Source organism: Ruditapes philippinarum, unplaced genomic scaffold (assembly GCF_026571515.1).
Source record: "Ruditapes philippinarum isolate M1 unplaced genomic scaffold, ASM2657151v2 ctg827_1_1_1_1, whole genome shotgun sequence".
In the NCBI taxonomy this organism is placed as follows: domain Eukaryota; kingdom Metazoa; phylum Mollusca; class Bivalvia; order Venerida; family Veneridae; genus Ruditapes; species Ruditapes philippinarum.
Genome location: NW_026865957.1, coordinates 147488 through 159678, shown reverse-complemented (window position 1 = coordinate 159678; position 12191 = coordinate 147488). Strand labels below are relative to the sequence as shown.

Genomic DNA, 12191 nt, shown 5'->3' with positions numbered 1-12191 from the left:
AACTCAAGAGTCAACTTAAAACAATGAAACCAAGGACTTTGTTAACTTTAGTAAAGTAACAATCAATGCATTTACACATACCCAAAAAGAACAGATACTGTATTGGACATTATTCCAAACTCTGTTTAAACTACAAAGAACATTATTATCATTAACCCATTACTTCATATACACGCCTTTTAACGCCTTTTTCACCCCCCCCCCCCTTTTTGTTGTCTCAAATGATGAAAAAATGCCTTATTTAGGCCCCAAACACTTGTTTTTGTTTGAGAAATGTTGTTAAAAAAAGTGACCCTTTTTTCGGCGCGGCCCCCCAACCAAAAGATACATCAGGGGGTTGCCAGAAGGGGGATGTGCCCCCTTCTGTTTGGGGGGGTTTGAAGGGGGCGGAGTCCCCCTCATCGCCAAGAAAATTTTGGACTTGTGAGAGGCTGTAAATGACCCCAGATTGATCATAAGGTAACGTGTAACCATCGCTGAAAAGCATTTGACTCTATCTCAATCCATTGAGAAGTTGCAGCACTTTGAAATCAATTTTGATGGAAAAAATCAACGCAAAATAGTGATTTTTGGCAATTTTGAGATGTCCCCTCGTTGCCATGGTAACAGAAAATTTAAGCCTGAGCATGTTGTTGCAAGGACAATGGTCCAGTCAACATTTGTGCCAAGTTTGATTAGTGTTGAAGCAGTTTTTATAGTATTATAGCAATTTGAACTTGTAACGGGAGACTTTTCAATGAAAACAGCCATTTTTCACAAAATGCTCATGAAGCAATGGGTTAACCTTTTCCCTTATATAGACGTGTTTAGACGGTTTTTTCCCCTCCCTTTTTTGAGGCCTCATAAAGTGAAAAAATGCCCTATTTAGGCCCCAAACTTTGAGAAATGTTGTTAAAAAAACTGACCACTTATTCCGCGCAGCCCCCCCCCCCCCCCAACCAAAAGATACATCAGGGGGTTTCCAGAAAGGGGATGTCCACTTCTGTTTGGGGGGATTCAAGGGGGCGGTATTCCCCCTCATTGCCAAGAAATTTTTGGACATGTGACAGGCTAAAAATGGCCTCATGTCGATCTTAGGGTAACTAGTAACCAACACTGAAAAGCCTTTTACTCTATCTCAATTCATTGAGAAGTTGCAGCACTTTGAAATCAGTTTTGATGGAAAAAAACAATGCAAAATAGATACCATTTTGCACCAAAAAACTTAACCAAAGTGTAACGCTGACATGTGGATGAGCACAATAGCTCTCCCTATTTTTCGAATACTCCAGCCAAAAAAGAAGGAAAAGAAAAACAGCAGGATGTTTAAACTTGTAGTGTACAGTTACAGAGTATATAATCTCAATAGATAGTTTCATCCATTGTTTAAGATAGAATCAATTTGACAAAATTTAACATTGAGCTAAATCATTGGCTCATCATGCTGTTAAACATGAAAATAATTCAAAATTTATTATTAGTACAATGACATAATTGCCAATATGTATTTCTCTGATCCTACAATTTTTTACTTTAAATTCATATATGAGCCGCGCCATGACAAAACCAACATAATGGGTTTGCGACCAGCATGATCAGGATCCATGCTGTTCGCTTACAAACCCTATAACAAGTAAAGAAACTGATAGCAAACAGCATGGATCCTGATCAGACTGTGCAGATGCCCAGGCTGGTCTGGATCCATGCTGGTCGCAAACCCTTTATGTTGGTTTTGTCGTGACGCGGCTCTTATACTTTTTGCATCCAGTGCAGCAGATTATGTTTCAAGGTCTTATCATTCAACATGAGAAACTGAATTTAACACTATGTTCATGTGTTCTTAAAAGGAGCATTTCTACATACCAGTAAGTAGATTAAGGTTATGACATGTGTCCAAGCAGAATATTTAAAATAGGGATAGACTAAAGATCGGCCTGAGACTGATTTAACCGGCTCACAAGTCCAAAATTTTCTAGGCGTTGAAACCTCTCAGCAGAAGAGGACACATCCCCTTCTGGCACCCCCCTGATGTATCTTTTTGAAAGGGGGCCAGCGCCGATCACTTGTTTAACAACATTTCTCAAATGAAAACAAGTGTTTTGGGGCCTTAATAGGACATTTTTTCACTAGTTAAAGCCTCAAAAGGGGGGGGGGGTCAAAAGTGCTTTAATCGTGTCTATGTGAGGTAAACCGTTAAGTATATATATATTTATATACATTTCTTTTATTTCACATCTTTACATTTCTTAGTGGCTTGACACACTGACAGTCTAAAGCCTCCAATTGAAAATGTCCAAAGAAGAACAGCCTAATGGATCAAGCCAGACCTCAAGCATCACAGATATGCTTCATTCCCTTAAGTAGTGTTGGGTATTGGACTCAAAAGTCACTATCGATAATCGGATCACCACAATTGATTGTCTTCCGATAGTATAATCGAGTTTTGCATTTTTTATGGCCCTTTTTCTTTTAAGGTACCAATCCTTGTATGTATTTTTATACAATAGTGACCACATTTTGAGAATAAATAAGCTCTTGTCTCATAGATTAAAGTAAGATTTACTCTCTGAATTCAAAACAAACAACAAAAATACCTAATACTACTTTGTGACAGTCAATTTTTTGTATAATACAACTTCATGGCAGTCAGTATTAGTACAAATCAAAAGGTCAAAATATTAATGAGTAGTATTGTAGATCACTCATTTAACTACTGTAGTGACAGTAGATATATAATTTTATAATGTTAAGTGGAAGGTGTCATATAAATTATGAACAATTAATTACGATGCCTTAGATGTACATTGGCTATTGCATTTCATGTCTCTTAAACTTGTTATTTGCAGTAAATTTTTCGGCAGTAAATTTCAATGGTTAACAGAAATGACCTAAGGCAAGGATTAAATTTATTGTGCTAAGTAAAAATTTTAACATGCTGAAAGTAAAAAAGCGCGGAAAAGATGAATTAACTTTAATTATAAGGAAACAAAGTTGTTCAAATTGCAGACTTATTCACCAGCCATGTTTATTCTGTATTTCTTTTTTGATAAGGCAAACAAAAAAGACCATAGGATCCTCTGGAATTAAAGAGATTTGGACAGGAAAAGCCCTAGGTAGAACATTAAAATAATCAATTGTTAAAAAGGACTATCGATTGTTGCCGATTTTGGGGTGATCCTATTAGTTATCGATTTTCAGACACAATCGGGACAACACTACCCTTAAGCTTCGAAAACTGGAACTCAGACGTATAGATGGCATGCTAGGTTATCCCTTTTCTATAACTTTCACCATGGTCTGGTTGCTTTCCCATGTATGTGACAATGGGGCCATTCCCGAAACTCACGCCATGGCCATCCTGTGTTTATCCTCTTTTAAACAACTCTTTTTAACTTTCTTGTTATTTTGACACGCAGACATGTCAACAACCCCACTTAGTGTTTGTCATTAATGGAAGATAGATAGATGTATGACAATAAAAAGGTCTATAAATAGATAGATTGCGGTATAGATTGAACAGTGGACTGCATATTAATTTCATTTATGAAAGTCTTATTGTTATTATATGCGATGGATTATGATAATCAAATGACAAAATTATACAGCAAACAGTTCAACTGAGCTAAATGGCTCTACAATCATAAGTAAAATCAAGTAACAGAACATCACTTCACGAGTAACAAACTGGAGCGACGCGCTTTTGGGACGAACCAGATTCTAGAGAAAAATAGCAGAATTCTCCAAAACTTAAGAGAACTTTAAAGAAATAATTTATGTTAACAAAGCAAAGTGTAGAAAATATAAATCCAGTAAGTAATAAGATTATAATGATAACGAAAAGATATTTTTCTGACATAATTTACCTGTGTTTACATTTTAAGATGTTGATAGCGGCATCTGGTGTGATAATTTCGCATGAGTTAACTCCCTTACTATCAGCATCCGCAATCGCAACTTTTCGGATCTTTCCGTTATCTATCAAAGTACTCACAGTATTTTGAGTATAAAATACGGCCAAGTGTTTAAACAAGTTTGCTTCCAGGGAGAGGTCTTTTTGCAGCTGTGGAAGATTTGTTAAATTCAAAAATATTTTTATATATTTTGCATAAAAGAATGATGTTTATAAATTTCAATCATTTACCAAAATTTATGTATATACCAGGATCTTTCAAATAAAAAGACAGTACTGTATAGTATCAATTTTATTTTTTTAATGGCCGGAGAAATGGACATTTTCTTGGCGCATTAATAGGGATATTTTTTCAACAAATGGAACACTTAATGTTATCAAATTTAATTTAAAATAAATGATATATTAAAAGTGGTATCAAAAAATGAAATAAAAGTTTCTTGTAAAGTTCCAAATATTCGATTGATGTTTTTGGAAAGTATATGGAAGCATTTCCTCTGCAAGAGAGATTTTCCAAAACGGGCATAAAGAACTGCATGTTAATCAAACAATTTTAAGTCCCAGATTTAAAAAAAAAATGTATATATCATGACAGATATTAGCTCCGTGATATCATTTCATTGGAATAAACAGTATATACAACTGCATGCATCCAACGACAATTTTTCAAGAAAATCAAACTTGAGAAAAAATTGTGCCATTTGCGTCAAAATTTCTCCGTTGATTGATTTAGGCATACCGGTTCAAAAGTTAAAGGAGCAGCAAAATTCCGATTAAAGGTTAACTTGGTCATATAATAGTGCATGGTGATATTGTAGAAATCAAAAATATATAATGTGCACTGTTATTATTTTTCGGAACATGAAATAGTAAAAGCTACTGAGAAAACAATTATCCAGGATTTAAAACGGAATGAACCATTGCTCGTAGTGTTAAGTAACGAAAATGATATTTTCCGATTTTTCATGTACCGATTTGTTCATTTCGATGTTTATTTTTTCGTATAAGTTAAGTCGTATTTTAAAGCGGAGCATGCGCATAAATTTTTGTAGACTGCTTCTAATGATTTAAGGTTTAAAATGCGATGAATTAGCTTTAATTTGATACACAAAAATGGATTCCACCAGCAATCATTCTCAACACTGTGAAGAGGTCTACATGAATACCACAAAACACAAGTGCTGTGTCAAACAAGCTAGAGCGATCAGTGATCACGTGTCTCCTGATGATAGCCAATTGCATGTTGCAGCTACTGTGTAGCAGCAGACACAAAAAACAAATTTACAGGCAAAACGCATTTTTTATTCAAGGGCGATAACTCAGCAAAAAAAAAACATTCAACCGGAAATAAGATAAGATAAGATAATCTTTATTTATAGTGGGTTACAATAAACACAATAACACTAGCTATATAAGCTATTTTCCGACATAATAGACTATTCTTTAACATGCAAACAAACAACCTGTACAATAGAATAAAATTATGAAATATGATTAAGAAGATCAATGTTCATTTATGAGCGAATCTGTAATATAAATTAAGATTTATAATCACATACTTGTATCAATATGGATAAGATAATAATTGATTACAAGCAAATATCGCACTACAAGCAAATATCACAGAATATTACAACATAATAGTTGAGCAAGAACTTGAGGCATCGATCAGTCTTATAAAGTTTTATTGGCGGTTTTGTGACAATTCCTGTTGCTTGTCTGCTTAATTTGATTCCATAACATATGCTGCTGTTTAGGCTGCTTCGTGATCATGTACTTACTTTTATAAACGTTTTATTTATTTATTCATTCATTCATTTATCAGTTTTGTTTAACTGGGACGTCTTGCCAGGTTTTTATAATATAAACTCTACATATGCTCTTAACGCGTTTTTAAATCATTAAAAAAATTTCTTGTCTTTCTCACTTTTTTAACAGTATTTTATGAATCATATGCGAAATATAATGTATGCATCTTTATTGGTCAACTGTCTATTGATACTGCTACTTTTTTTGTAATGTTTATTCTATATATGGTGTCGGTAAATATCTTTGTAGATCATGTTTTTGTTGTTGTTTAGTTGTTTTTTTTTTTTTTTTTTTTTTTTTTGTTTTTTTTTTCAGCGGCGGGGGGGGGGGTGTTGAAATTTTTATCTTCCAGGTATTGCTCTTTTTAACTTGTTTAGCTACAATGTAAACGTACTTATCAATGGTTCATCTATGTTTTACAGCAGACAAATGAGATGACCACCGATCATTTATTCCATTTGAGCCGCGTCACGACAAAACCAACATAACGGCGTTTGCGACCAGCATGGATCCAGACCAGCCTGCGCATCCGCGCAGTCTGATCAGGATCCATGCTGTTCGCTTACAGACCCTATAACAAGTAGAGAAACTGATAACGACGCATGGATCCTGATCAGACTGCGCGGATGCGCATGCTAGTCTGGATCCATGCTGATCGCAAACCCATTATGTTGGTTTTCTCGTGACGCGGCTCAATTTTAAAGCTTTTGTGTTTATATTGTTATAACATGTACAATAGTTCAGTATTTAAATACATTTAACTTTTAAATTAGTGCGTATTTAAATCTTAAGAAATCCTATAACTTGTTCAGTAAGCAAAAACAATGACGCTTTTATTTTCACTTGTGTTAGTTAACCGTGGGTCACTTATTTTAATATTTATAAATAGAAATTTCATTTATGTTAAATGATGCGCTAAAATATATATGTAATATTAATTGTTTTTATTGGGTGTCCTAATTTATAAAATGGGGTGACTCCGATTATTGTATAAAACAAAGTGAACATTTTAACATTTTCAACATGTTTGTATTGCTTAAACACTATTTTTATTTTAATAAACATTAAGACAAAATGTAAAAATAATCAAAAACCAAAAAAAAAAAAAAAAAAGGATTGACTTTATTTGTTTAAAATGGTTAAGAGATAAAACGTTAATTATGCACACATTTTGGGAGAAGGAGTTTGAGTTGAGAAATTTCGGGTTTCACCACAAGAGACCAGTGCTGTTTGTCATCCCGGAGGTAAAGTTTTTATACCTGCTGATATATTACATTTTAATCTGAAAAAGTATATTTATTGAAAATATTTAACCGTTTATAATACAAGAAAAATAAAGGTATGACAAGGAAGAAATCATTTTATACACAATAAATATCTTGAACATATGTTGTATATTATTTGAAAATAACTTTTCTGATTCCAAAACATATAAAAAATGTTTATTTGGTAATCGATAAGATATTGTTTTAGTAGTCATTTAATAACTAAGTTATAGTACATAGCTCTTTTATCTCTAAATAGGCGAATTATTTGATATCAGCATGATTATTCGTTTGAAATAAAACTTATAAGACGTATGTATTATTTCAGTTAGGACCACATGCATTATACCCGGCATGGAATGCAATACAGCTGATATACCATATTATTATCCTTGCCATTGATGCGACCCAGTCAAATAGACCAAGTGGCGGGAAATATTTTTTGTCGATAACAATATGGGCTTATTTACTGCTCGTCCTGTCTAACTTGGTTGATTTAACGGTGTCTTTGTATGTCCATTGCCTGGCCAGATACATTCTAGAGGAAAGAGAGAGTAAGTAAATTCAAAGATATACTTTATATATAATTTAAGGATGTTAAATATAAGTATGCTTTTTACAAATGACAGTTTTGTTTAACCATATCTTATTGTATATATAAAATACAAACATAAAATTTCGAATTTCGAGGGTAGAATCACATTTCGATTTTCTTTAAAAATAAACAGAACTTTTGAATTTTATATAAATGTTTAAAAAGGTGAAAACTTACCCTGTAATTGACATATTTTCTGCTTCACATATCGAGGTATACCTCACAGTTCATGATGTGGATGAGCAGAAATTCACATATATTTTTTACCGATGCTCAATTTTGAGATCCATATGGAGTTCCACCCCCGCGCATTGTTAACAGTTCTTATTTTGGGTATGTTATAAATGCTCTGTTTTGTTCTATTATATATTTTTATTCTAGATGATAAAGCCGAAGCCGAGGTGGTAATGAGAAACAAAGCGGTGAAAATAAGCTACAAAACCATGGGTATGTAGAGGAAGTCCACGGCCAGTTATATGTTATGGCAACATTAAAACCCTGATTTAAACATCGTTAAGGGATTCCATCGGCCAGTTTTTTATGCGACCACCTTTGGCACTGTATTTGCAGCATATAGGTGGGCGGGTTTGCCTGAGTTGGTTTTGCTTTTCTTACTTTTATCTTCTGGACAATAAAGAAGTGCATGGGCTGAAACAATGAAAGAATGTATTTCTCTCACAGAAAAAAACAACATTGAATTATATGTAGTTAAAATGTCAACTTTATTAATATGATACAATGGCAAGTTTAAAAATCTTTTGTTAAGGTATTTTGTTTTGCTCTTATTGACAGAATCGTGTTGCCTCATACTTCGCCGTTTCCTCTTACATGTCAAAGAACACCAATGTCACTAAGAATACATAAGAGGTAAAGAATGTAAAATTGAGCTTTCTTGAATGACTTCCTAGAGACATAGTTCGCCCTTAGTAAATGGTTAAAATCAAATAAGTATTTTATGTATTTTGTTTTATTTCTTTACAGGCAAGTACTACAAAATGCGGATATATATGGCGATCACGTGGATATTTTTCACCTTGTCGTCTGTTGTAGGAATAACATCTTCATTGCTGCACTGGATAGTTTATATTTTAAGTAAGGAATTTGGTGTTTTTATTTGTTTTTATCTATTTATATTAACTTATGCATTACATTAAATGATTTTAAATTTTGACCGAATAGAAAACGATGCACGGCTCTGGTAATCTGTGGCCGCTAGCCGGCCGATCTTCGTCAGCACTTGTAGTCTTTTGCCGCTAGCAGGCTTAGGGACAAAAATAAACAAAACATCGGCGAAAATTGAGCCATGCCATGACAAAACCAACATAGTGCGTTTGCGACCAGCATAGATCCAGACCAGCCTGCGCATCCGCGCAGTCTGATCAGGATCCATGCTGTTCGCTTACAAACCCTATTATTGTAGAGAAACTGACAGCGAACAGCATGGATCCTGATCAGACTGCGCGGTAGCGCAGGCTGGTCTGGATCCATGCTGGTCGCAAATCCATTATATTGGTTTTGTCATGGCGCAGCTCAAATTTATCATTTAAAGTAATTATGTTTTTTTTTAAAAATAAAATAACATTTATACTTTGCAGGCAAATATCTTGAAATGGACTATAACTGGGATGGCAAAATGATAGAAGAAAGCGGTACTAAGCATTTTTTTAGATTCTTTTCTTTTATTGATATATTTTTAATTTGTTTCACAAGATATAAGCTATTCAGATATAAGAATTAATACATAAGATTGTGTTTGTGGACCGCTCCGTAATTTCCCTTTTAAGTATACTTAACTAATTTGCAATAATATACAATTATTCCTGTTTGCTTTCCTATATTACTTGATTTCTAATCATATGATATAATTATAATCATTCAATGATTTTCAATAAAAAAAAATTGTGATTGTTTTTACATTTCTTTTGTAGTCCTCGACTTTAGAACAATAGCTTTCACCGTTCTGAACTGCGTAGTGATTCTGCTGCATCTTATGATAACAGCAAAGCCATTCCGACTTTTTCATTTTTATTTGCCCGTTTTCTTTTTTATTCTCTACGTGTTTTTCAACGTAGCATACCAAAAACTGAGCGGGGAATACATTTACAAAATACTGGACTGGGATACAGGATTCTTTTCAACAGGGATTGCATACGGCACTGTATTCATTTTTGTTCCGTTGATACATTTAGCTCTGTTTGGACTGGTTCAGGTTAGAATCAAAATTGGCATTTCTTGTCGGCTATCAAACTCTTTAAAGAAATGGCAAAAGAAGAAAATTACACCAGCGGAACCGGAAATTGATCCTGACACAAATATAATGCAATGGATGACGTCAAATAGAATGGCGGAAAAAGATTCAACGAAGATTTCAAGTCTAAGGAATGTTGGACAGAGTGCAGCATCGAGTAGGGTATCGAGTGCTAGAATAGACAATGTGTCCATCAAGTCAGAGACTTCTCTTTAAGTTCATTGAAGATCAAGTAACATGTATATAAATTATATAAATGAACGTGACTGAACTTAATCACAGTCATGTGTGTGTAAATGATCAACGGCAGTTATACAGCATAACATTTTGATGGCGACATAATCAACTTACGTTTTAATTTTGTATTTTTTTTGTAGTGGAAATGACGTTGTCTTACGTACGTTTGCTTATAGATTGAGCAAATAATCTGGCTCATGTACTGTTGTTTTCGCCTTTTCTATGCACTGCTTTAATATTTTTGTAGCGGGCTTGAAAAATGATAAACAGGAAAGGAAATTTGGGAAATAGTATTTTAACTACTCTTTTTATTGATCGATTTTAATTGATATGTTATCATGCAGAAATAATGCATATTGTTTTCTGACGACTTTAGTATAAGTGTTTTGTCTTTGAATATCTTATTTGAATGCCTACTTGGTGAAGGAAATTGTAAAATTCTAAGGGAAACACGTCTTCAATAAAAGTGAATCGATTGTTGTTGAATTTTTTCATTAATTTCAGGACAAAAAAGGATCACTTACTGATATTATGATATACATGTAAAGGTATTTGCCAGCTAGAAACTAATTAATACAACTGAATCTGGTGCATGTACAAGCCAAAATCTCCATGTTGCAAAATAGGCCACTTTTCGGCTCATTTGTATAGAATTAATTAAGGTACCTCTCCAAGATAAGTACTTAACATTGTTTGTACAGTATCATGTGTGAAGTAATTTTAGACATACACTCGCATAACATGAATTACAATGCATACTGTTTAATAAGGAATTTAATGTAAAAGCATTTTAACAACTCTAACGTACAGTTCTGGTCAGTATTGCTCAGGTTACGTTATAATCTATATATAGGCGGGCTAACACATTTAGTATGATTAAATTGTAATAAAGAAATAAGATTTTTAAGTCTTTCAACTGTATAATCACTCTTAGGATATGGTATAGTTTTTTTAAGTTTGTTTTCGACAGCTGTCTGTTAAACGCAGGCATCATAATATCTGACTCCCTTCAATTTGAATTAGTTCCGTCTAATTTTTTTCAAAGCATTCTTTCTGTAAAGGACTTTACGGTGCCTTTCGTTGAACTTCAAATTAAGATGTTTTGCATTGAAGGCACCGCTTAGGAACACATTTGCGGATAATTTTAAATTCAGGAGCCATATGCTGTGTTATGCTGTAACCGATGCTAGGGGTGTAGATGGTAACGTGAATTTGCCAGTTCAATCCAGGAGCTGGCTAATTCAAACGGCGTTTGCCACATTTTCTATTTTCCTGTTATGGTCTACCTTTAAGATAACCGGCGTAAAGGGCGAATATAGATGGTAACTTTAAGTAATGTTCCAGTATACGAGGAGGGCAAATCAAGCTGAGTCTGTTACATTTTCAAAAGCCGTTTTTTTATTTGTTTGGGTCGTCAGACCAAACAAATAATGGTAGCGAAATTTCAGACCCTAATGCTGTTAATTGCAAATGCCGAAAGTAGTCCGCTTTTTTGAAGCGGTTACTTTCCTTTATATGTACACTAACGCCGAAAAATTCAGGGGAGATCACTGCGTAAAGATGACAAGCGCATTAATTTTCAAGCAAAATAGTTCCCGAATGGTCGAAGAATTTCTAATATTGTTTTATTCTTTATAGATATATATGCTTATAGTAAGCTCCATGATTATTTACATCTGTGTTAAACAACAGGTTTAGCATCGAAATAATAAGAGTTACAAACCCTGATTTAGAATAATATGGTTTTCTTCAGGCCGTTAAGATATAACTTCACTTTGGCCGAGGGGTTTGTACCCTCGCTTAGGAATCGAGAGGTCTGGAGTTCAAATCCAAGTTAAGGCAACTCATTTTTTAAATTGTTTAAGTCAAATAAACAATTGAATATCAGTGTTGTAATTAGTCTTATAGCCAATTTACAATTAAAACGCTGGAAAGCATTAGTGGCACTTTACAAAATCAAATTGGTTTATAATCTCACAACATTCACCTTTCTGACATTCTGAGACCCAAACAAATTCAGCGCCTTCTGTGCTTTGATTTTTTTTGTTTTGTTTTTATTTTGTTATTGCATTCTTTAGGATTTCTGTTTTTTTCTCTGTATTTTCCATTTTATCTATACTAATGAAATAAAACAGATGTAATAAAAAC

At 33.8% G+C, this 12191-nt stretch overlaps 2 protein-coding genes across 2 annotated transcripts in view; one reads left to right on the top strand and one right to left on the bottom strand.

The window, feature by feature from the left end:
- LOC132730847 (uncharacterized) overlaps positions 1-3907 on the bottom strand; it is a 29109-nt gene extending 25202 nt beyond the window's left edge. Inside the window, exon 1 of the mRNA XM_060716917.1 lies at positions 3843-3907. The gene's annotated coding sequence lies outside the window, so the exon portion shown is untranslated. The remainder of the gene's footprint in view (positions 1-3842) is intronic.
- Positions 3908-6604: 2697 nt separating this feature from the next.
- Positions 6605-10518, top strand: LOC132730849 (uncharacterized). Its single transcript, XM_060716918.1, has 6 exons — positions 6605-6942; positions 7292-7517; positions 7940-8005; positions 8540-8650; positions 9154-9207; positions 9487-10518. Exons 1-6 carry the CDS (start codon positions 6859-6861, stop codon positions 10020-10022), a joined length of 1077 nt encoding a protein of 358 aa, XP_060572901.1. The 5' UTR covers positions 6605-6858; the 3' UTR covers positions 10023-10518.
- Positions 10519-12191: the final 1673 nt, after the last annotated feature.

Bases quoted from the DNA above. Each gene is read 5' to 3' on its own strand.
- LOC132730849 (XM_060716918.1), top strand. From the start codon at position 6,859: ATGCACACATTTTGGGAGAAGGAGTTTGAGTTGAGAAATTTCGGGTTT. The intron at 6,943-7,291 runs GTAAAGTTTTTA...GTATTATTTCAG, and splicing joins TGCTGTTTGTCATCCCGGAG to TTAGGACCACATGCATTATA. The intron at 7,518-7,939 runs GTAAGTAAATTC...TTTTTATTCTAG, and splicing joins CATTCTAGAGGAAAGAGAGA to ATGATAAAGCCGAAGCCGAG.